The 22,872-nt window shown below is 55.4% G+C and overlaps 5 protein-coding genes and 2 non-coding genes across 18 annotated transcripts in view; 2 read left to right on the top strand and 5 right to left on the bottom strand.

The window, feature by feature from the left end:
• LOC122164973 (E3 ubiquitin-protein ligase TRIM39-like) overlaps positions 1-1,203 on the bottom strand; it is a 4,331-nt gene extending 3,128 nt beyond the window's left edge. Inside the window, exons 1-2 of one of the 2 annotated variants that reach the window (XM_042827499.1) lie at positions 1,103-1,203; positions 204-683 (exon numbers count right to left, since the gene is read on the bottom strand). In XM_042827499.1, coding sequence (XP_042683433.1) covers positions 204-614 — 411 coding nt within the window. In that variant the 5' untranslated portion in view covers positions 615-683; positions 1,103-1,203. Of the gene's footprint in view, positions 1-203; positions 834-1,102 lie in introns of those variants that run through there. The other variant, XM_042827500.1, reaches the window with a different exon arrangement.
• On the top strand, positions 7-6,291 carry LOC122164971 (E3 ubiquitin-protein ligase TRIM7-like). 6 transcript variants are annotated; one of them, XM_042827493.1, is made up of 8 exons: positions 7-787; positions 3,181-3,394; positions 3,925-4,020; positions 4,352-4,582; positions 4,727-4,749; positions 4,872-4,987; positions 5,160-5,189; positions 5,506-6,291. In XM_042827493.1, the coding sequence occupies exons 1-8, from the start codon at positions 780-782 to the stop codon at positions 6,018-6,020; spliced, it is 1,233 nt and encodes a 410-aa protein (XP_042683427.1). In that variant the 5' UTR covers positions 7-779; the 3' UTR covers positions 6,021-6,291. The 6 variants fall into 6 exon arrangements, with proteins under 6 accessions (XP_042683427.1, XP_042683426.1, XP_042683429.1 ...); XM_042827492.1 differs by having other exon boundaries at positions 3,085-3,394; XM_042827495.1 differs by having other exon boundaries at positions 7-2,091.
• Positions 6,292-6,695: 404 nt separating this feature from the next.
• On the bottom strand, positions 6,696-10,877 carry LOC122164975 (E3 ubiquitin-protein ligase TRIM39-like). Of its 4 annotated transcripts, XM_042827505.1 has the most exons (5): positions 10,761-10,877; positions 9,817-9,927; positions 9,270-9,292; positions 8,618-8,721; positions 6,696-7,593 (listed from the first exon to the last, which is right to left on the bottom strand). In XM_042827505.1, exons 1-5 carry the CDS (start codon positions 10,863-10,865, stop codon positions 7,073-7,075), a joined length of 864 nt encoding a protein of 287 aa, XP_042683439.1. In that variant the 5' UTR covers positions 10,866-10,877; the 3' UTR covers positions 6,696-7,072. The 4 variants fall into 4 exon arrangements, with proteins under 4 accessions (XP_042683439.1, XP_042683437.1, XP_042683438.1 ...); XM_042827503.1 differs by lacking the exons at positions 9,270-9,292; positions 10,761-10,877 and adding an exon at positions 10,270-10,356 and having other exon boundaries at positions 9,817-9,994; XM_042827504.1 differs by lacking the exons at positions 9,270-9,292; positions 10,761-10,877 and adding an exon at positions 10,270-10,348.
• A 741-nt stretch (positions 10,878-11,618) lies between these two features.
• LOC122164972 (E3 ubiquitin-protein ligase TRIM39-like) lies at positions 11,619-15,672 on the bottom strand. Of its 3 annotated transcripts, XM_042827496.1 has the most exons (7): positions 15,091-15,672; positions 14,447-14,539; positions 13,767-13,997; positions 13,545-13,567; positions 13,236-13,351; positions 13,032-13,061; positions 11,619-12,536 (listed from the first exon to the last, which is right to left on the bottom strand). In XM_042827496.1, exons 1-7 carry the CDS (start codon positions 15,487-15,489, stop codon positions 11,941-11,943), a joined length of 1,488 nt encoding a protein of 495 aa, XP_042683430.1. In that variant the 5' UTR covers positions 15,490-15,672; the 3' UTR covers positions 11,619-11,940. The 3 variants fall into 3 exon arrangements, with proteins under 3 accessions (XP_042683430.1, XP_042683431.1, XP_042683432.1); XM_042827497.1 differs by lacking the exons at positions 14,447-14,539; positions 15,091-15,672 and adding an exon at positions 14,111-14,434; XM_042827498.1 differs by lacking the exons at positions 14,447-14,539; positions 15,091-15,672 and adding an exon at positions 14,114-14,433.
• A 316-nt stretch (positions 15,673-15,988) lies between these two features.
• Positions 15,989-16,061, bottom strand: TRNAK-CUU. The gene has a single exon. It is a non-coding gene; the product is annotated as a tRNA-Lys (tRNA).
• Positions 16,062-16,355: 294 nt separating this feature from the next.
• On the bottom strand, positions 16,356-16,428 carry TRNAV-CAC. The gene has a single exon. It is a non-coding gene; the product is annotated as a tRNA-Val (tRNA).
• Positions 16,429-16,960: 532 nt separating this feature from the next.
• On the top strand, positions 16,961-22,717 carry TRIM41 (tripartite motif containing 41). Its single transcript, XM_042827489.1, has 7 exons — positions 16,961-17,435; positions 17,949-18,463; positions 18,896-18,991; positions 19,491-19,721; positions 20,103-20,125; positions 20,665-20,792; positions 21,165-22,717. Exons 1-7 carry the CDS (start codon positions 17,063-17,065, stop codon positions 21,680-21,682), a joined length of 1,884 nt encoding a protein of 627 aa, XP_042683423.1. The 5' UTR covers positions 16,961-17,062; the 3' UTR covers positions 21,683-22,717.
• The last annotated feature ends 155 nt before the right edge of the window (positions 22,718-22,872 follow it).

Genomic DNA, 22,872 nt, shown 5'->3' with positions numbered 1-22,872 from the left:
CCTTCACCCTCCTCCTCCTCCTCCTCGGTGCCCTCCACCATCTCCTCGATAGGGGCAGCGTTGGGATGACCAACGATGGAAGAGAACAGAGCCAACAAAGTGAAGACTGGCCATCCTCCAACCAAAGCACGTGGAAAGAAGTCGGAAAGCCAAAGCTTTCCAAGCAAAGCAGCCCCCCAAGACCCCTCCACGACCCTCCGTACCTTCTGCTCCTCCACCGCCTCCTCGATGGGGACGGCGGCGTGCAGGCGGTGCGCCTGGGACTCCCTGCACACCAGGCAGATGGGAGCCTGGTCCTCCTCGCAGAACAGCTTCAGGACCTCGCGGTGCCTCTCGCAGAGCCTCTCCCCAGCGCCGGGGGCCCTCAGGCTCAGCCTTTTGGCAATCTCGATGATCTTGGCCAGCTCGCGGTTGGGCCGCAGGTTTGGCTGCGCTGCCGTCGCCTTGCAGCGAGGGCAGGGGAAGGTTTGCTCCTCTTCCTCCCAGCAGCGGGTGATGCACGCCCTGCAGAAGTTGTGCCCGCAGTGGATGGAGACGGGATCTTGGAAGAAGCCCAAGCAGAGGGAGCAGGAAGCCTCGTCCTGGAAGCTCTCAGCTGGGTTATCTTCATCCATAGCGGTGACAGCGATAAATGACAGAGCAGCTTTCGTTTTCTGCTCGGTCTGTTGCCCTTCCTGCAGGTGCTGAGGTGAAAGGGAGCAGCGAAAATAAAACTGCCTTAATTACTTCCTGCCTCGTTAAGAGCGAGGCAGGACAAACACCCTTCAAGACCCAGAGGGATGGAAAGGTAACTCTATTTCCACCCAGGCCGTTCCCCTTCCTGCACGTGGAGGGAGAGGGAGTTTCGTCGCAGGGAAAATAAACAGCCTTAATTACTTCCTGCCTCGTTAAGAGCTGCAGACCTCTGCAGGGCACCCCCTAAATCAAACACCAAGGGAAACGGATGGATGACCCCAACCCCATTCTTCCCTATGGGGCTCAGCCCCCGGCAATCCGCCTGCACTGCTCGTTAATAAAGGCACTTTTACAGCACTAATTAATTAGCAATGCAGCTTGACCAGCCCCCCCCTCTCAGCACCAAAACCTCCCCTTGTTTCCTCACTTCTTTTCCATTCGTTGCTCCTGTTTCTGCGCTCACCCCGCAGCTCTACTTTCAATTCTGCTTTTAATCAGCTTTCTGATTTTGTTTTTCACGGCTCAGCACTGAGCCGAGCAGCAGCAGCCAATTACAGCTTATCTTTAATCGCATCCTGTTGCCAAAAGCTTTTGCTCTGCTCGCTCTGCAAAGCCCCCCGCTGCGCCCAGCCCCAAAAACAGCCGGTTTCTCCCCCAAAATGTGGCTTCAGAAATACTGAAAATGGTTTTAAAAATACCACAAGCTGTCCTGGAGCGTAATTCTTCACCCCACTGAATGAGAACCCCTCAATTTGCTCCATCCCACAGCCCACCGCCCTGCAGCGCATGCAAAGGTTGCATCCTGCACGCAAATCAAGCGGTGCATGCTTGCACGGGGACAAAGCATCTCCTGAGAGCTGCCCTAAACAACACATTTGCTGTTATCCGTGCGTGGCGACCCTCAGCGGCTGCAGCTTTTGGGTGCAGGACACTCAGAAAGAAACCAGTGGGACGTTGATGTCCTCCAAACCCAACGACGCTGCTTTGCTTTGCTTTGCTTTGCTTTGCTTTGCTTTGCTTGGCCCCAAAGGGCCTCAATGGCCCCACCTGCACCCCACACGCGCCCCGTGGCCATGGGAATCTCTTTTTGTCCAGCGCTGAAAGGTTTGGGGCCTCTTGGAGGGGCATCCGTGCGTGGCTATGGGTTTTCTGATCCCACCCCGTGGCCTGGCTTCCCGATCCCATTGCCCTCCTAGGGGCGTTTTGGGGGGAATTCGGTGGAGATTTGGAGCAGTGTGGAGGAAATTGGGGTTTCTGGGGGCTGCCTGAGCCCATTTATTTGCCCATATATGCAGCCCATATATGCCTGCAGGAAAATGTGATGGAGAGAAAATGTGGTTGAGGGAATACCTTCCCGAAGGGAGAGACTGAGGAGAGGGCGAAGCATCCATCGCCACATCCAGCAGATGTTAAACAGTAAGAAGCCACAGAGAAGGGAACCATTTCTTGTAACATCAGCCCTAAACCTTAAAGCTTAAGGTGGCTTTGAGCGAGCCCAGTTCAGAAATTTTGGTGCTTTATTATTATTATTATTATTATTATTATTATTATTATTCCTATATTGCTGTAAACTGAGGTGGGGCACCATTAAAAATAACGGCATCCTCCTGCAAACGAGCCCCGAGCTCACAGCGAGCAGCACCCGATGGTGCAGTGACAAAGCGTGGGCTCGGGGGGGGGGCAGGAGGCTCTGCTGTGGGGCAGAGGCGTTTTCTCAACCCCTTCCTGCAAGAAGAGCACGAACGTGACTAATTAAGGCGGACTTTTTAAATGGGTTTCTGCTTAATTTCTTCAAGGCGTGGATGTTTTGGGTACCAGAGCAGCGATGTTCAGGGCTTGAGCGCCTCTTTATAGGGGCTGCAACCAGCGAGGCTCGGACCGTCGGCAGTTGTCCCCCATCCCAGCTCAGACCCCTCCCCAAATCCCCTTTGCTCCCACCCGTGCTGTGGGTTCTGTCCCCTTTCTTCCCCCCCTGCCGTGCCATAGGGACCAGGCGTTTTGGTGCTGATCTGTAGGGCGCAGAGACCGCTATGGGGGATGCAATATGCAATCATTAACCCTCACCCTACCCCAAGCCCCCGCCCCAAATCCCTTTTGTTCTCACCCCCGTTCTTCCCCCCCTACCAACCCGTGTTTAGGGCACACTTATATGGGATGCAGCCATCGAGCCATCACCACCTCTCCCCCACCCCGAGCTCAGCCCTGGCTCTGCCCACCCCAAACCCTCGGAGGGGGCGGCGGTGGGAAGGGAAACGCCTTCCACAAAGAAAATGAAACTCTCAGTGCTCCGCGGGGCCCCATGGCTGCACCCAGCCCCGCGTCCCACCTCCCCAGCGAAGCCTCCTGCCCCATTTGCCTGGAATATTTCCGAGATCCCGTCTCCATCCACTGCGGCCACAATTTCTGCAGGGACTGCATCGCTCGGTGCTGGGAACGGAGCACGGGGGATTTCTGCTGCCCGCAATGCAAGGAGACGGCGGCGGAGAGGATTTTATGTCCCAACAGGGAGCTGGCGAGGATGCTGGAGATCGCCAGGAGGCTGAGCCTGCAGGCAGCCCAGAGGGACGCTGCGGGGCAGGAAGGGTGCAAAAAGCACCGGGAACCTCTGAGCATTTATTGCAAAGACGATGAAGCTTTCATCTGCCTCATCTGCCGCGAGTCGCGGCTGCACCGGGCTCATGTGATGCTTCCTGTGCAGGATGCTGTCCAGGAATACAAGGTAAAGGCTTCATTTGTTGGCTGGGGTTTTCCCATCTCACCGCGATGCTCCCTCCGTGGCACTTCGCTATGGGGCTGCAATGCGTCCCACCCCACAGCCAGGGCTGTAAATGGGGGGCAGGAGCGCCGTCCCCCTTCTCTGGGTGCTCAGAACCCCCACAGCAAAGCAGGCTGTTTCACTGTGATGCTTCTGCTGCTTCACTTCCCACGCTGGGTCCTGACCTGAAGGTTTCTGCAAGCCAAAGGGCTTCGGCCCCTCCTCCCCATTGCAGAACTCGATCTGGTTCATCCGTGCATTCCTGATGGCTAAAGGTAAAAAACACAGCAATAAAGAGGGTGCTTTCAATGAGTCGGATCCAAAAGCTTTGTGGCATTGATCACCATTTAAACCATTCCCCTGCCCTGAGCTCCTGGACCAAGAGGCTGAAGGGAAGCCCTGGAGCTGACCACCATGCAGACCCCCTCCCAAATCAATGCGTTTCGGGCGCTCTGCCATCTCCCAGCTCCTGGAATTGCATTTTCTTCCCCCAGGAACAAATCCAATCCCATCTGCAAGGGCTGAAGGAAGGCAGAGACAAACTCCTGGGTTTCCGAGAGGCTGAGATGAGGAGAAATTGGGAGTATTTGGTGAGCGTCTGTTTAACTGTCATGAGCAGGATGGGGGTCTGGGTGGGTTCCTTTGGCTTTAGGGGTAGGGCTTTAGGGTCAAGGGATGGAAAGAGCAAAATCTGATTGGGAAGGGATGCAGCTGGGGGATGCAAAGCAAAAATTCATTGGGGAGAGACTCAACGGGGGGATGCAAAGCAAAATCTCACAGCCATGAAGCACCGTTGGCTCGGGGGTGCATTGCAATCCATCGGGACATCCCTGCTGTGGAATACCTTGGGATAATCGGGTGCTGCCTCTTCCTGGGGGTGCAGGACTCGCTGGCTCCTCCCGTGACCCCTTGTCCTTGCAGGAGAAAACCAGCACCGAACGGCAGAAGGTTTTGGGTGTATTTGAAGGGCTGCGGCTCTTCCTGGAGGAGCAGGAACGTCACCTGCTGGCCCAGCTGGAAAACACGGAGAGGGACGTGGAGAAAACGCAGGAAGAGAACGTCACCATCCTGACCAAGGAGATCTCCCAGCTGGATGCCATCATCCAGGAGACGGAGGAGAAGTGCCAGCAACCAGCAAGCCAGTTTCTGCAGGTGAGGAGGTGGAGAATGCCACGGTTGGCATCACTGTGTTTTATGGCTGTGGGCGATGGCCGACAGAAAGCTGTTGGGTTTTCAGTAGGGATTTTGCTGCCAAAATCCTTTCACTGAGTTTCTTTTCCCCTTTCTCCTTTCCAGGACATCAGGAGCACCGTGAGCAGGTGAAGGGAGCTTCCTGAGCCCACCTCGTTCAATGGAAGCAAATGGGATGGAGGGGAGGGAGAGATGGCATGAAGTGGGAATGGCTCCAGGCTGGCAGCTTCCTTCTTTCCTCTTCCTCCAGGTTGGGAAAGGAATACTTCCAGCTGCCCGTGTTGCTTCTTCCAGACCTGGAAAGGAAACTCAGTCACTTCAGGGAGAAAAATAATGCATTAGAGGAGATTCTGAAGAACTTCAAAGGTATTGAGCATGGGCTGGAGTGGGGAGCATCAGCTGTGCTTGTTGGAATCAGAACCATAATGGACTTCTTGAAGAGAAAAGAATTTCTGGGCAAAATAAGAGATTCTGGGCAAAAAACACTGAGATTATGATGTTAAATCAGACATTTCTTTTCTTCTCCCCTTTCTTGTAGAAATCCTGATGTTTGAGCTGCCTGAAAAGAGTAAGTCCATCTTCTGGAGCAGCAGGGATTGAGAGAAGCCAAAGGAAGGATGAGAGCAGCATGGGATGGGCTGTGTTCTGGGGGAAGATCTGGGGAAGATATTTCTGTCTGAACAAAGCAATAAAATAGAGGGGGAAAACATCTCAAGGAGTCAGGGAAGCCTTTGCCCAAAGAGGGTCCCAAAGAGGGTCCCAAGGAAGGAAGAGCATCCCAAAGAGAGCAGAGCTTCCCAAGGGATGGGGTGAACTCCAGCGGACCTCCCTGCTCATCCCAGCAACCCTGGGCTCATGGGACACGCTCTGGCTTCCTTTGGCAGTGAGTGTGACCCTGGATCCATCCACAGCTCACCCCCAGCTCTCCGTGTCAGCGGATGGGAGCAGCGTGAGGTGGGAAGATGCCCAACGGGATGCAGCCAAGGAGGAATTTGGGAGCGATCCCTTCGTGCTGGGCCGTGAGGGCGTCACGTCGGGGAGATGCTGCTGGGAGGTGGAAGTGGCACCCGAAGGCTCCTGGGCTGTTGGTGCGGCCAAAGAGTCCCTAAAGAGGAGGGAAGAGAGCGGTGCGAGCCCTGAGGTTGAGCTCTGGTCTATGGGTTTCTGTGAGGGACAGTTTTGGGCTCTGTCCTCCTTTGAGCGCATGACGTTGCCCCAAATCCAGGTTCCCAAAAGGGTTCGGGTCGCCCTGGACTACGAGAGGGGCCAGGTGGCATTTTTTGATGCTGATAAGAGGGCTCTGATCTTCATTTTCCCATCGGCCGCATTCCAAGGGGAGAGCATCCACCCCTGGTTCCTGGTGTGGGGCGAGGGCTCTCAGATCACGCTGTGTCCCTGAAGCTCCCCTGCACCCAAACACCAACATTACGACCCCAACATCCCTGTCCCAGCGCTTTGGGGGGCTCCTATTGAATTCCTCGTTGGATTTTCTGCCTTCTCTTCCCATTCCCAGCCACCCCAAAAGCTTAAGCACCTTCAGGTCAGGGTTCAGAATTACCAGTGCCAGTTTTGGGGTTTCATTAGCAAACAGAGACCCTTTTACCCCATCTTGCATCACTCGGATTCTCCAATCTTACGGTTTTAGATGAAATAAAAAGGTTTGTATGTCATAAAGTTCTTCCGTGCCTGTTTATTCACTGGATGCCAGGTTCATGGGGATTAAGGGGAGGCCAACGGGTTCTCTTACGCATAGAGGTGCAACCAGATGGGGAGAGACAGAAATCTTTAATCTTTCTGATCCACCAGATGTTCAGAACGACCCTGAGGATGCGGGAAATAAATCTGAAGGGTTTGTTGGCCCAAATCCCAAGGCTTTGGGATGAGTAAATCCCATTCCTGGTGCCTGCACAACGTTGGCCGTGTTGGAGCCCAGAAAGACCCATTCAAGTGGGTCACCCCTGAAAGCTGCCTACTGTATTCTGCTGTCTATTGGCAGAGAGAAAGACACAGAGGGGAAAATCAAGTGCTTTATTAAGAGTCATTGTACACTCTGAGGCTTCAAACACCAAATCTTCATGAAGGTGGACCACTTGATTTGAAGGTGACCATCTCAGGTCGGGGACAGCAGTACCTGGTCAGGCAAACCCTGGGGAAATCCGCCTTCCTGCTGCTCTGTTGGCTGGGATTTTCCCTCCTGACCATTCTTTCCTGCATTCTAATCACCCAGCGCAGCACTTTTTCCCTTCTGTTGCCCCAATTTTCTCTTGCTCAGCACTTCTTGGTGATATCACATCAGTCAGTGTCATACCGGTGCGATGCCACGGCAGTGGGTTCGTGGGGATGAAGGATGCACAAAAACCCAGCTCCTCATCTCATCTTCTCCCCATGGGATGGGAAGGGAAGGGGCCGCCCCCTGAGGCTGTAGGATGTGGGGTGACCCTCGTCTGTGTCTCAGGGGCAAAGCCTGAGCTGGGACCTGACCCCCACCACCCACAGCCACGGACGGACCCCCTCCCCAGCGAAAGACGCGTGGGAAAAGACAAAGATGAGCCCCCCTTCGTCGGCGTCAAAAAACGCCACCGTCCCTCCGGCGTAGTCCAAGTGGATGCTGACCTTCCTGGGCACCCAGCGCAGTGCTAACAGGGTCACCTTGTGGGTGGTGAGAGCCCGGATCTGTCCCCCCCATTTCTCCACCCCCCAAATCCCCCCTTTGGGACAGAGGCTCAGTTGACCTTTTCGTGGGATGGATTCTCGAGCCACGCCGACGGCCCAGTCCCCTTCGTCCCCCACTTCCACCTCCCAGCAGTGACGGCCGGAGGAGAAGCTTGGGTGGCCCAAAACAAAGGGCCAGTAGGCAAATCTTTCGGGGTTATCGGGGAGGTCCTGCTGTCCCGCCCCACGTTTCACACTCTTCCTGTCTTCGGAGAGGACGAGGTCGGGGTGAGCGGTGTCGGGGTCCAGGGTGATGCTGGCTGTGGGGTGTAAGAGGAGGGGGAGGTTTTGGGGGTCCTCCGTGCTGAAGCCACCAAGGATGGGGAGAGGTTTGGATCTAAAGCAAGGTTTGGATCTTCGGAGAGGGTTGGCACTAAATGGGTTGCATTTGCTCCAGCTGGCCCCACTGGAGGAGGGTTGTAGGACGGGACCGTCCCTCCCAACCTCAACCGTTCTGTGGGGCCGTGGGTTGGCATCAGGAGGGTAAAAAACCCCAAAGAAAGAAGTAAAAAGACGAAAGGTGGAGACCCCTCCCACGTTCCATATGACAATAAAAGAGTGTTTTGAGCCCCTGAAATGACCAGAAATGAAAGGTGTTGCTGCAGACTTCCAGCTCCAAAAGAAACGGTGGGGGGAGAAAAAATGAAAGGAAGGGGATCTGTGGGATGTTACCCAGCACAGCCTGCAGTGCTTTATCTCCTAGGCCAACCCAGACCTGTTCAGCCAACCCCCCCCCCCCCAAAAAAAAAAGAGCTGAAATCTGAAGGCAGGGATAATGAATGAAGTCAACCCGCCCGCCCTATTTGCTGATGGGAAACCATCAAGGCGAGGGATCTGCCCTGGGGCCATCATCCCAAATTACAGCCAGGCTCGGCCTGCAGGGTGAGGAAAACTCGTTTGGTTGCCCTGATTTTGTGAGTTCCTCCCTCAGCCTCCATTTCTGCCCGTTTGGGTTCAGCCCGTGGGTCCAGGCGCGTCTCCATCCGACAGGTAACGCGGCTTTGGGCTCCCATGCTGGGCAAAAAAGCACTTTTAGGAAAGGCAAAGCTGGAGGGGAGCAAAGCCAGAGAGCTTCACCCGTGAGCACTTCTAAGAATCACAGCAAAACGTGTAATTGAGAGAGTGGCAAACGAGGCATTGAGTCCTCCGGGGCTCAACCACTCGTTTCTCCTGACTGGGGGTAACCCGCTGCTCTTCCATCTCTCTGCTTCATTCTGCTGTGTCCAAAACGAGCTGGTTTTCACCAAAATATCACCTTTTCCCACCCGAAACCTTTCTGAGTACCTTGAAGCTTCTTGAGGTGTTCCTTCAGAGCTCCGTTCCTCCATGAGAAATGGCTCAGCCTCTCTTCTGGCCCCGCTGGCAGCTGGAAGGTCACCTTTCCGCACCTGGGGGAAGGTGGGAAATGGAAATAATAAATCATAATATAATAATATAATATAATAACATTATAAAATAATAAAATCGGAGCATTTTTTTTCAGGGTGGTTCCATCACAGAGGACCATGCAGGAAATCCGATGTCATGAGGGACCGGGGGATGGAGATGCTTCCCTCCTTGGCAACCCAAACCTCGCCAGGATGAAGGCTGAGCATTTCTACTTGAAATAATGACCTAATTAATTGTTTTTTTCTTGGAGACCTGCTTGGGTGGAATGGGCGAGAGAAAAGCTTGGAGACATTGCAGGGAATTAAAACGAGCCTTTGCCACGCGGAGGCTCAGTTTTGAGATGGAGGCCCCTCTGATCATTACATCCCTGGAATCACCAAGGAGGTAAAGGCGGAAAGCAGCACGCAGAGGCCAAAATACCCCAAATACCCCCCAGATCTCACAGTTCCCCCGGAGCAGAGGAGCCTTCGCTGATGAGCTTCCTTCCCTACGGTCACCACCGCTCGATGCAAAGCTCACAGAGCAGCTTTTCAGAGGGGCCACGTACCTGGTGGAGGGGCTTTTCACATCCTGGGGACAGAAGACAGGAAGGGGAGAGGGAACTCAGGCCAGCGCACGACCCGTTTTGCCTTTAAAGCATGGAAAATGGAGCTTTCGAGTGAGGGTGGAGCTCTGGGGTCTTCCAAGCTGCGCCCCATTTTGTCCTTAAGTCATAAAATAACTGTTTGAGCAGAGATGGATCTCTCTGCTCTTCCTCCGTGAGGAAGGTGAACAGCCAGGAGCACCCATGCGCCGCAATGGATCCTGCAGATCCACCCCACTTTTATCTCCCAACCCAGCCGTGGCTTTTCCCCTTTTAAAACGGACCCCCACGAGGATCTTCCACACCAAAAATACTGGGAGGAGAGGAGAAAATGATGGGAGGAAGAGGAGGCTGCAGACCCCCGTCTCCTCATTGCAGTGGGGGCTTCGGGCTGATGGAACGGAGTAAAATAGGAGGAAAACACCTGACGGAGCCACCAGCCCGGGGTGGGGAGGGCATCCCTAAAGGATTTTTCCCCTTGAAAGGAGCTTCCCTGGAGGAATTCGCTCACCGAATGCTGACTCTTCTCTCCCTGTGGTTTCGTTTCCTGCTGGGAAATCTCCTCCGAGAGCTTGGCGGTGTTTTTCTGCCTCTTCTCGATCTCATTTTTCAGGTCTTCCAGCTGCCCAGAGCAAGAAGAGCTCCGTGTTTTCCTGCTGAGCGCTCCCTGCTGGGGCCCAGCTTTCCTTCTGATGCAAGAAGTGGAACACAAAGAGCAGTGGGGCTGGAAATACCATGGGGGGGCTCATGGGTGGGCATCACCCACCGGAGGAGCTCAATGGTGAGCTGGAACCCTTACTGAATTGTGTTGAATTTGGGGGGCAGGGGAGGGAAGAAACGAAACCCAAAAAGTCATAAACAGATGGGCACGAATTTGGGGCAGAAAGGCGAGGGTCCCAAAGGCACAGGAGGCAAAAAGGATGGAGAGAAATGAGGCTACGGACGACGCAGCGCTGACACCTACCAGATCCTCCAGGTTTGGGCACTCCAGGGCGCTCTTCTTCCTCACAGCCCTTCTCTCTCCTCCTTTGGGAAGCCTAACATCCCTCTGGATTTCTTCCCTGGTGAACCTACAGAACCTGTTGTTTTCAGCCCTTTGATGGGGTTTGGGGTTTTCCCTTCCTGTTCCTTCCCATTCCGGGGTAGAGCTGCGGGATGGATGGGTTGAGCCCGCAGGTCTGCTCCTGGTGGCACCCTGGGCTGGGAGCTCTGGGTTTCTCCTGTGTCTCTTCCCCAGTTTCTTGTCCTGGGGAGATGCTGAGCGACGTTGCCTTGCAGTTTTGTCGGCTTCCTTTTAGGATAAAGCCGTCGGGAGTGGGGTTACGTAGGGAAACCATAAGGAAATAGGGGAGGAAACGTGCAGGCAGATCCTTGCAGGGATGTGGAGGAGCACAAGGTTCTGTCTGTGGGGCTCAGCCTCTCTCTTGCAGCCCAGCACCGACTCAGAGCGCTCACAGTCCTGGCTCTGAGCTCTTGAGGACACATTTCCAGCCATTTCCACCCCGCTGTCCTTGTGCTGAGCCCCACGGCTAAGTACAAAAACAGAATAAATCCATGCATTACGTATACACTTAATTTTTGCATGGCAACCACTGAGACCCAACTGAAGGAGACGACTGCCATTCACTCAGGCAGGTTTGCAGGGGCGAAATCCACTTCCAGCAAACCCTTCCCATTGGGAAGAGCTGCAGGGATGGCACTTGTGGGAGCTGAGGGAGCAGAAGCAAACTCCCTGCAACCGCAACCCCTGGGGCACAGAGCCTTTCATCCCAAAGCAAGGCTCCCATCTTAGATGGGGCAAATGAGTTTCGTCGCGTCCTGAAAAGCACTGATTGCAGAGCCTGGAAAACCAGCTGGGCTGGAGAAACATCTGCATTGCAGATCTATGGAGGAGAATTGACCCTGGTGGGAGCATTTGGCAGCAATGCATTGCACTGAGGAAAAATACCAACGCAGCAAAGAGCCGTGCTGAAACACCAGCTGTAGGTTTGACCTTTGGGGATGGTGAGGCTGGGCTTCGTCGTGGGATGCACACTCATATCGCATCTGCTATTCTGAGCCCTGATGTCGCCCGCTCCCTCCCACTCTCTTTTTGTTCCTCTTTTTTGGTTCCACAATCACCAACCTGTGTTCGTTTTGGTGCTGCCTCTTCCTCTTTTGTGCTTTCTCAGAAGAAAGCAGGGTTTTTGAGGGAATCCGTGCAGGTGAGTCCTCACCCTGAGCAGCTCCCCTTCGCTTTGCTGGCCCAACGCTGACCCGGAGCCGAGCACCCAAAGCCAACCCAGAGCCGTGCACCCGTAGTGAGGCAGAAAGGAGTGTGCAGAACGGACTTTTAATTAAAATTAACTATCAGGAACGTAGGCAGAGACCAGCTCCCCACACCAGGCATTGCTATTTGCAGCGAAAGGCCGCATCCCTTTGCAGAACACCCCGGATCGGCCCCGCCATGGATGTCAGATAGGAAACAGACAGATGTATGCATTTCCTCCCAGCTCTTTGTTGCTCTCTGGTGGTTTCTGCAGAGGGACCAACCCAGGGCTCCCCGTGGGGCGCGGAGCAGCCGGTCCCCTTGGCAGGATGCTCCAAGCGAGCGCAGCACGCATCCCACCCGACGTCCCTTTCACTGACGGGCATCTCAAGGACAGATCTTCAGTGGAGACCTGAACCCGACCCAGTCCAGATGGGACATCAGCTGCCCGCTCGTGGGCTGCTCCTCCGAAGGGGAATTTTGGGTGATTTCTTGCAGGCGAGCCCCCATCCCTATCTTGAACCAAGGGAGGACCTTCTCCCCGTTGAACGAAGCCCTGGTGTACACCAAGATGGGAGTGTCGTCATCCGAGCTGAAAAACGCCACCCGACCCCCTTCGTAGTCCAGGGAGACCCGAATCCTTCTGGGCAGTGCATTCAGACGTAGGTTGGCACGGGGGGACGTGAGGGAGTGATAGGCCTCCAGAGCCCAGACCCCTTCTTTGGGGCTGAAGCTCATGGGTCCCTTCCTCTTCATGGAAGCTCGGGCCACCCCAAGGGCCCAAACCCCCCCCTGTCCCACCTCCACCTCCCAGAAGTGCCTCCCCGAGGTGAAGCCCTGGCAGCCCAACACGCAGGGCTCGAAGCTGAACCTCTCGGGGTTCTCGGGGAGCTCCTGTGGCATCAGTTGACCCCGGGCTTGTTTTCGGTCCTCGGAGAGGTGGAGGTTGGGGTGAGCGGTGGTGGGGTCCATGGTGATGTTGGCTGTGGGACAAGAGGGGTAATGGAGATAGGATTTAGGCTTGGGGAGAGCTGCTGAGGTTCCTCTTCCTTCCACCCTTTTCTCCGTGCACTTTTGGACCTGGGTTGGTGGTTGGGTTGGGCGGCCTTTGAGGGTCTTCTCCAACATCTGTGATTCTATGGGGTGTGTGGGGCTGCTACCAACCTCGGTGTCCCCCAGTAGAGACATGTGGGGAGAGGAGAAGAGAGGCAGGAGAACGGGGAGAGGACAAATTTTAAGGCAGCATAAGGAGGGGAGGGCAAAGACGTGGGGAAGGGACAGCTCACATTCATGGGGGGGAAGGGGAAGCACAAACACTCTCTGGTTTTGCCTTGAATCTGTTTTTTGGCTCTGCGGGACCACCAGCATGAGGACCCTGCCCTCATTCCCTCCCTTCCCTCTGGGATTGCCTTGTTTTTTTCCCATCCACACGCCAAGAAAACCGCCCTCCCACCCCATAGCCACCACTGCGGACGTACCTGGCTCTTGCAGTTGAAACATCAGGCTGTCTGAAAAGGAAAATAAAAGCACAACATCAGGTTTATGCTTCAGGAAAAGGGGCTGGGAGATGGGGAAGGGAAACCATGGGGGTCTGGGGGCTTCGCAATGCAAAAGCTTCGGGTTTATTGCAAGACCCCCGTGATCCTCCTAAACCTGGACGAGACCCCAGCCCAACTGGGTACCTTGGCACTTCCTCAGCGTGCATCTCACCAGGACGTTCTTGTGAAGAAAGTCCTCCAATCTTCTTTCCAGAGTGGGGGAAATCTCTGCCGGGGGGCTGAACTTCATCACCTCACAGCTGCAAAGAGGGGAAGGATGGGGATGAGGGGAACGTTGTGTTTGTTGGCCGGTTGTTTGTTTTATTCCCAACAGGAGAAGCCATGGGATGAGGATGTTTGCCTGGGGACAAAATCCCTTTCTCCCCTGCCTCAAAGTCCTCCCCCCCGGCGCCATCCAAAAACCAGGGTGAAAATGGGAAGGAGCCACATTACCTATTCAGGAGCCTCCTGATGTCCTAAAGGTGGGAGGAGAGAGGAGAGATGGATCAGAGGAGCACCGAGGGCTCCTCCTTCACACTGCAAAGCACAGCAAAGACCACCCTGCCCACGGCGTAATCCCCCCAGCAGCAACACGGGGAGCTCCCACGGGGCTGAGTCTGGGCTCTCAGGGTTTGCGCCGTCCCCCCGTTTCCCACCATCTCTTCGGGTTCTCACCAGCAGGAATTTGCTGTCGGGCTGCTGGAATTTGCCCTCCATCTCCCAGATCAGGGTGTCGAGGTGGGACATCTCCTCCAACACCTTGGTCACCGCGTCCTCCTGCACTTTGGCGATGGCTCTGTCCAGGTCTGCCAGCTGGACCAGCAGGAAACGCTCCTTCTCCTTCAGAAATCGCTGCAACTGCTCGAATTCACACACTACCCTCTTCCCTTCCTTCTTGGTTTTCTCCTGTTGGGATGAGAAAGAAAGCCAATGGGAAGGAATGGGGGCAGGAGGACCCCCCTGGGGTCTCAGGACGCCGTGTCCTGGGGGATGTCCAACCAAATCCAATGGGAATTTACAACCAGTGCCAGTGGGAACTGAACACCAAAAAGCCAAAGATCGTCTCGCTGGGGATTTGGGGAGCAGCGGGGATTTTTCAGGAAGTTTATCCCAAAAGCAAAACCAAAGGAGGGGTGGGAGCTGAGTCCTGTAAGGGGGATATTTACAGAGTTTGGGAGGATCTGCAGCGTTATCTCCTTAACACAGGGGATGCTGTGTGACCCTGGCTGATAAACACAGGCTTGGCACGTTCCCAGCCCAGCTGCGAGCCAAAAACGCATAAATGCCCCCAAAATACATCAACACAAACAGGGCAGGGAGGAGGGGAAGGCAGAAACCACCCCTGCTGCACCCACCAAATACAAGCCCGTCCTTCCACCAGTCTTTCTGCTTTCCAGGTATTTTTCCCTCTCCTCCTTTGAAGCCTGGAGGCGAGCCTGGATTTCTTCCTGTGCCAAAAGAAGACAGGAGGAGAACCTGTTTTCCCACTCTGTCGGATGGGAGAGGATTTGCTGAAGCCTGGAATCCTATGCAAGGTGCAGAGCTGGGCAGAGGGAAGCTTTGTGTGCTGCTCTGGAGCTCTGTGCAAGCTGGAAGTATTTTGCAGAGGGAACCGGGGGAGCAAAAGGGAGGGAAATGTGAAGAATGTAGAGAAAAATGCTGCGAAAGAGCAACAGAAAATCAGCACTGGCAGCTGCGCAAGGAGGCGTGGAAGGGCAAGATAAGCACACGGTGAGATTTCCCTCACAAACACCCCAAAACAGCAGCTCTGGGGTGTGTGTCTGTATTTAAGAGCTCTCAGTGGAGTGCTTTTATGCAAGGCTGCGGTCAAAGAGCAAAGCACCAAAGGAAAGAGAGGCTGGGAAGGCTGCAAAGAGCGGACGGAGTTGGTCCCGAATTGCAAAGGGGGAGGATGGGGGGCAGCACCAAGCAAAGGGTCGCGTGGGGGCGCCCATAGGGATGCGCTGCGCTGGAGGCTCGGGGTTTTTGGGGACCATACCTTGTACTCCTGGGCCGCCTGGTGGGCAGGGAGCACAGTGTGGCAGCGGTGAGCCTGGGACGCGTCGCACTGCGCGCAGATGGGCTCTTGGTCCTCTTTGCAGAAGAGCTTGAGAGCCTCGCAGTGCTGCTTGCACCAAGTCGAGGAATGCAAGCTCAGCTGCCGGGCGATGCCGGCGATATTTGCCAGCTCTCTGCTGGGGCGGAAATTTTTGTGCAACGTCGTTTTCCTGCATTGTGGACAGGGGAAATTACCCTCCAGCCCTTCCCAGCAGCGGGAGATGCAAACCCGGCAGAAATTGTGGCCGCAGGGGATGGAGACGGGATCCTGGAAGTAACCCAAGCAGATGGAGCAGGAGGCTTCGCTCTGCAGGCTGTCCAAGGGGCTCTGCGTGGCCATGGGCTTCCTGCTGGGTTCCGATCCGCAGAGGGAATAAAAGGCCTTTCCTCCTCCTTATCTCCTCGCTGATAGGGGAAATCCGGCCCCGAAGGCTGAGCCTGAGCCAAGTGGGGCTGGGAGATCTCAGCCCATAAGGGGATGCTGGTAGGACCGGGAGCAGCTTGCGGATCCCCAGCATAAGACTGCCAAACTGGGCGGATCTGGGGAAAACTCGGAGGAAAACTCAGATTTTATCCCCTCCTCAAGCAGCAAAGAGGGCGGGGAAGGGAATTTCTCCTCTCTATGCAATTATCGTAGGGAGCTTCAAAAGAAAACTCATCGAGGTCTCCTTGTTGGGCTGGAATATAGACGAACATTGGAATAAAAACAGAAATGCGCTGAAACATAGAAATGTATTGAGATACAACGTGCACTGCACGCTGCTGCGTTGGATGCGACTCTGCTTAACTGAACGGAATTACGTGGATTTGGAATCAGGGAATTTGAGCAAAAATTAAAGCGCCCAACGTGGGGCTCGAACCCACGACCCTGAGATTAAGAGTCTCATGCTCTACCGACTGAGCTAGCCGGGCGGCTGCTGTAGGTGTTACTTCATGGTGATTACAGAGAGAGGTACTAATTATTCTGCTTAATTATTTTCGTAATTATCCTGCTAATTACGGGTTCTAGAAAATTGCGAACCCACGAGGAAGACCTGCATTAGGAAAAAGAATGCATCCCTATGGGAACAGCGGGGAACTGTCCGGAAGTGCTGCAGGGAGCGGGAAAAGATGGGAAAAACAGGAAAAAATGGGCAAAGCAGGACGTTTAGAAGTGGGAAAATTAAAAAGGAAAAATAAAGGAGGAAAGCGTAAAAGTTAAAGCCGTGTTTCTGCCCGGTTTCGAACCGGGGACCTTTCGCGTGTGAGGCGAACGTGATAACCACTACACTACAGAAACGCGCTGACAGTCGCCCAGCCCCATGGCAACATGAAGTAAAGATTCCGGGCTCCGGTGCGGGATTCGCAGATGCGGGCCGCTCCGGACCGATCCCGCGCCGGTTCCGGTGAGGACAGAGGGCGGCGGGTGACAAAATAAAGGGAAAATGTAAAATTGATGCTCCTGAAGTGGGACTCGAACCGTGATCATACGATTGAGAGCCGCGCGCTACCGACTGAGCCACCCGGAGACGGAGCAGTCGGAAGTCACGCCCCCTAGAGCGCCCACCCCGTTGCCTAGCGACAAGAGGGGCGCTTCCGGTCAAGTGCTGCGCGGAGGGGGGCGTGGCTTGCATTAAATAGGACGGAAGTTCCGGTCCGGTGGTACTGGAAACGGGGCGTGGCTTGCGGCAAAGGGGACGGAAAGCGGAAGTGCTGCCGTTGGTTGGCGGATTTCGTACCATAGAGGAACGACGGCGGCGGTGGGAGGGAGGGAGGTAGAGCGGCCCCCGGGGGGAGCGGCGAGGGGAGCGGCGAGGCCCGAGGAAGGAGCGGAGCCTGCGGGGGGTGTGGGGCCTCGAGGCGGGCCCCAGCGCTTCGCTGTGGGGCAGGAGAAAGGCTTCGGGGCAGGAGGAAGAGGGCCTCGGGGCCTCCCCATGGAGGCGGTGGGCGACGACGGGGCGTCGTCGGGGCGGCTGAACCCGGTGGAGACGCTGCAGGAGGAGGCGATCTGCGCCATCTGCCTGGACTACTTCGTGGAGCCGGTGTCGATCGGCTGCGGGCACAACTTCTGCCGGGTTTGCATCGCGCAGCTGTGGGGAGGAGGAGGAGAGGCCGAGCTGGAGGAGAGCAGCGGGGCCGCGGCGCTGGAGGAAGAGGAGGAGGAAGAACTGGAGGAGGAGGAGGAAGACGAGCTGGGGGAGGAAGAGCTGGACGTGGAGCAGGAGGAGGAGGAGGAGGATGGAGGCGGGGAGGAGGAGGAGGACGACATGTGGAGCGAGGAGGAGGAGGACGGAGAGCTGTGGGAAGGTATTGGGGGTCGGTTTGGGCCTGCCCTGTTGGGTGTCTTTGTGGATGGGGGAGGGAATGGGGGGGCACCCTCTGCCGGTTTGCAGATGATACCAAGCTGGGGGGATGCGTTGAAGGTGGGGGGGGCCCGAAAGAGGGGTCTGGACTGGGCTCGGTGGGCTGAGGGCAGTGGAGTGGAGTTCAGCAGGATCTGCACTGAGGTCACAGCAACCCCATGCAGCTGTACCTGGGGCAGAGTGGCTGAGAGCTGTGTGAGGGAAATGGGTTCGGGGCTGGATGTGAGCCTGCAAGAGGCCAAGGAGGCCCATGGCATCCTGGCTTCTGTCAGAAATAGAGCAGCTGATGGGAGAGGGAGGTGATTGTCCCTCTGTGCTGGTGCTGGTGAGGCCTCCCCTCAGTCCTGTTCCCAGTTCTGGGTCCCTTCTTGCTACAAGAGGCCCGGTGGGGATGGTGGGGGTTGGACTCGATGATTCCCGAGGTCTTTTCCAACCTTGATGATTCTGTGATCCTCAGACCCTGTGGAGGAGGAGCTGTGGGACGGAGGGGTGCAGGGAGAGCTCTACTTTGGGGACGATGATTACGATGAGGATGTGATGGAGGAGGATGTGGAGGAAGAGGAGGAGGAGGAGGACGAAGCTCAGAGCCCTCCGCCCCCCGTCCTGCCTGCCCGCCCTCGCCGCCTGCAGACCTTCACCTGCCCCCAGTGCCGCAAAACCTTTTTCCAGAGGAATTTCAGACCCAACCTTCAGTTGGCCAACATGGTGCAGATCATCCGGCAGCTCCACCCTCACCCGCAGCGCCTCGCGCCGCCCGCCGGCCCCTCAGCCTCGGGGGGTCCTGGGGGGAATCTGGGGATCCTGGTGGCAACGGGAGGTAGGGGGTGTCCGAATCTGTGCGAGAAGCACCAGGAACCCCTGAAGCTGTTCTGTGAGGTGGATGAGCAGGCGATCTGCGTGGTGTGCAGGGAGTCGCGGAGTCACAAGCATCACAGCGTTGTGCCCCTGGAGGAGGTGGTGCAGGATTATAAGGTGGGGTTTGGGGAAGGGTCACGGTGGGGATAATGGGTGAGGTGGGGTTTGGGGGAGGATTGCTTGGGGGAGGATTATAGTGAAGGAGGAGGGATTTGGGGGATGGGTTGTGGTGGGAGAGCGGAGGCTTAAAGGGAAAGTGAGGTTGGGGTTGAGCTAGGTGCGTCTTGCTGGGCTGGTTGGGTTGGAATCGTGGGAGGTTGGGAAACCATACGTGGCTGTGAGGAGGTGGAAGGGTCTGAGTACCCATTTTGTGACAAAAACCCACCTTCCCAGCACAGTTCCTCAGAGAAAGCAGAAGGGAAGTGGTGTGAAAGTTGGCTCTGAGGTTCCGTTTTCAGCTCTGCCACCAAATTAGGGACAAAATGAGGACAGAGGAGATTGCCCCTCCTCTGACAGGGTTTGTTGTTGAGTTGTGTTTCCTTCCCTCAGTACAAACTCCAGAGCCACTTGGAGCCACTGAAGAAGAAGCTGGATGCGGTGTTGAAGCAGAAGTCGAATGAGCAGGAGAAGATCACAGAGCTGAGGGTAAGAGCTGAAGGTTTCTGTGCTTCGTAGAATCGTACAGAAGAGTCATCAGGGTTGGAAAAGACCGCAGAGATCCACAAAGTTCCAGCCATCAGCACTGCTGGGAGTCTGTCCTGGTGGCTGAGCAGAGAGAGAAGCTTTGCTGCTGCTCTGAGCTCTCAGAGGCTTCGTATTCCCTTTCCTGCAATTATTGGGCTGCGAGGGCTTGGAAACGGTTTCCCAGTTGAATTAGAGCTTAACGAGAGAGCTGTGTGCCTCAGTGTTGGGTGGGAATTGGTGGTTTGGGAGCCGGTATCCCTCCTCTGAGTTGAGGATGCTTTACATCTCTAAACCCGTGCAGACTTTGCTCGGTTCTGGCCGTGGTGCGTTGGGGAGACGCACGACCTTGTGGTGCGTGATGAAACTGAGGGAAGCACAGCACAGCACCCCACAGAGGAGCTGATTTCTCAGCGCCCCCCTCTTGCAGCCATTCCCAGAATGCTTTTTCCTCCCTCTGCAGGAAAAGATGAAGTTGGAAATCAAAGAATTCGAGTCCGATTTCGAGGTGCTCCACCAGTTCCTCATCGGGGAGCACGTGCTGCTGCTGCACCAGCTGGAGGAGCGCTATGAGAGCTTGCTGGCCCGGCAGAGCAGCAACATCAGCCAGCTGGAGGAGCAGAGTGCAGCCCTCAGCCGCCTTATCGCAGAGGCAGAAGATAAGAGCAAACAGGATGGGCTGCAGCTGCTCAAGGTCTTCTTCCATCCCTTTCCTTGTCTTTATGGCAAGGCGATAGCACGATGATGGGAATAATGCTCCAGAGAGCTTCTGTGTCGCAAGAGAGCCTTTAGTTGGTGGGCTGGGTGTTTCCCCACCCCTCCTTGTGGTGGTTTTTGAGGGAAGATGGCAAGAGGAGGGGATGAGAGAGATTTAGGGTCTGCTTTAGTGAGGGAAGCCTCCAGCAGTGTGTGGGCTGTGCCTTTAGTGCTCTGTTCCCTGTGGGGAAGGGAATCGTCCTGGCTCAGGGCTGAGTTGTGGCTGATAAGAGGATTTATTGGGAGCAACGGTGGGATTGGCATCAGTCCTCCCTAATCCTTTCCTTCTCTTTCCCACCTTGCTGCCTCCTTCCCACAGGACATCAAAGGCACTTTTATCAGGTCAGTGACTTTGTTTGCATCTTTTCAGTGTAAATAACTGGTTTTTTTTAATGTCAAAAAAGCATTTGAGCTTTTTGTTTTAAATCCTGTGTGACCAGCACCGTAGGGGCCTGGTAATGCTGGGGAAAGCTGCGTCCTAACTATTGGGTGATGGAAACTTCTGCCTGATGGGGTGTAAATGGGATCTGGAGAAAAACTGGGGCCGTCTGGGAGAGGAGAAGGATGGGGAGGAGATCTTGGCCCTGATTTCAGGAAGCGTGGCTGTGCCCATGCAGAGCTCATGCCATAGCAAAGCTCCTCGGTCTGGAGAAAGGATTCTCCACATCTTGGCAGACAGGCAGTGCTGGGAGTTCTCAGCCACGATGGATGCACGTGGCTCTGTCTGCTGGGTGGGGGAGGCTGGCTGCACCAGTGCAACCAGTTTGGCCGATCCGTGCCCTGCTCTGGTTTTTCCAGAGCACATATAGGCTGCACGCAGGCCTCCTCTCTTCCTTTCTGCTGCTGAAATTCTCTGCTTTCCTTCTCCCCTCCAATGAAAGATGCGAGAACATCAAATTCCAGGAGCCTGAGATGGTGCTGGTGGATGTGGGGAAGAAATACCGCAACTATTTCCTGCAGGACGTGGTGATGAGGAAGATGGAGAAAGCCTTCAGCAAAGTCCCCCAGGGTGAGAAAGTCCTCTTCCTTCCACAGATCCTCCTACTCGGGATGGGGTTCCTCCCATGGATCCTTTCACTTGGGGTGGGATTTCCCTTCCAGCTCTGTGCTTCCAAGCTGTGCAGCCCTACGATCCTTTAGGAAAAGCAGCATCCCTCTGTTCTCCCCGTGCTTTTCCCCTTTTGCCTTGTCCTGGGTTTTCCTTTACTGTAGCTGCTGCATAGAACTGGGAGCGATGTGGATCTGGATTCACTGTAAACAAGGGTTGGGCGCCTCAAGCTCAGCACGGCGCAGATATGAGCCCAGATGAGGATTTAGGGCTGGGGTACAAGGGGGAAAAAAGTGCCGGGTGACCCCCAACCCCACTCTGCCTTCCCTGCAGCCGACATCACGCTGGACCCCGACACCGCGCACCCTCGCCTCAGCCTCTCCCTGGACCGCCGCAGCGTGAAGCTGGCAGAGCGGCGCCAGGAGCTCCCCGACAACCCCAAACGCTTCGACTCCGATTACTGCGTCCTGGGATCCCAGGGTTTCACCACAGGCCGCCACTACTGGGAGGTAGAAGTCGGGGGCAGGAAAGGTTGGGCGGTGGGGGCTGCACGCGAGACGGCTCGACGTAAAGAAAAAACCATGGGGCCTCATCAAAAAAGGGAGATCTGGTGCGTCGGCACCAACGGGAAGAAGTACCAAGCGCTGACGGCCACGGAGCAGATGGCTTTGTCACCCGGCGAGCGGCCGCGGCGCTTCGGTGTCTACCTGGACTATGAACGGGGTCAGCTTTGCTTCTACAACGCTGAGAGCATGACCCACATCCACACCTTCAACGCTTCCTTCCACGAGCGCATCTTCCCCTTTTTCCGAATCCTGGCTAAGGGCACTCGTATCAAAATCTGCACCTGATGGCCCTCTAGCTTCTGATTTTTCCCCTTTCCCCCTCAATCCCCCCCGCCTCATCCTTTGGGTCCCGCTTTGGGACCCGACGCTGCACTTGTTGTCTCGCACCTGCTTGCTCACAAGGCCTCTTCCCTCCTCTCCCCTGTCCCAGCCTCTGTCCTCGTCCCAGCTCTTCTCCGGGGTCGCGATCCCAGGCTGGTTTGGTTTGGAAAAGGGATCCAATCTCCTCGCTGGAGGTTTTCCCTTCAGCTCTTGGTGCTACGGGCTGCCCTCTGCCTTTCCCAGCCCTCTGCAGCGGCTTTGCAGCGTGCCGTTCCCTGTTCTGTTTAAAGCCCGCGGTCGAGCTTTGCGTCGTTTGCTCTTTGGTTGCAGAGCTCGAGCTGAGGAGCTGGCTCTGTACGTCCTGACCCCCGTCATCAGCTTTTCACTCAGGCGCACCAAGGAGCCTCGTTTCTTTTTATTTTCCAGTTCTGGGGCACCACCTTCTGCCCCCCCTCCCACCCAGCCGCCATCCGGACCTCAAACCTTCCACGTCCTCCTTGTTCTGCCGCTTTGCCCACCTTCCCCTTTTTGCTCCTCTTCCCCTCTCTGGGGGTCTCCAGCTCTCCCTCCGCCCCGTCGTTCCCTCGCCAACCATTTCTTGTGGGCCTGGCACTTTATTTAGGGCCACGTAGGCCGGGGAGGGTGCAAAAAATCAGGCAGCTTCCACCTCTGAGGCCGCTCAGAGCGCAGCGCCGCAGCGGTGGGAAGCAGCTTCGTTTCCCCTCGCAGCTTAAGAGCTCTCTGAGGTGGGGATATTTATTTTCTCTTCCCTTTTCTCAGCTGCTGTTGAATTTTCAGCTGAATCCTGTCCCACCAGAGAGACTCTGATCGCACCCTGTTGTGTTTTACTTCTTTTTGTTGGTGGATTGGTATTTTTTTTTTCCTGTTGGCGTTACAGAGCTAGTTCAAAATATTTTTGGCTAAAATAAGAATTAAATGGAGATCTAGTTTTTTGAAATGTCAAGAAATAATAATAATAATAAAGAATAAAGTTTTAAAGCTGAGCCTATTGCTTATTGAGAGCCCGCAGGGGACAGGAGTTGGTGCAGCCCCACCTGTTAACTCCTGCTGGTAAGATGTGACTTAAGCCTTGCATCATTTATCTTAAGTTAATGAGTTGTAATTGGGCTTGGGCTGTTTCCCTTCAGCACCTT

Source organism: Centrocercus urophasianus, unplaced genomic scaffold, assembly GCF_019232065.1.
Source record: "Centrocercus urophasianus isolate 14NV4802_14NV808 unplaced genomic scaffold, USGS_Curo_1.0 seq_280, whole genome shotgun sequence".
Lineage (NCBI taxonomy): Eukaryota > Metazoa > Chordata > Aves > Galliformes > Phasianidae > Centrocercus > Centrocercus urophasianus.
This window is presented reverse-complemented; position numbering and strand designations above follow the sequence as displayed.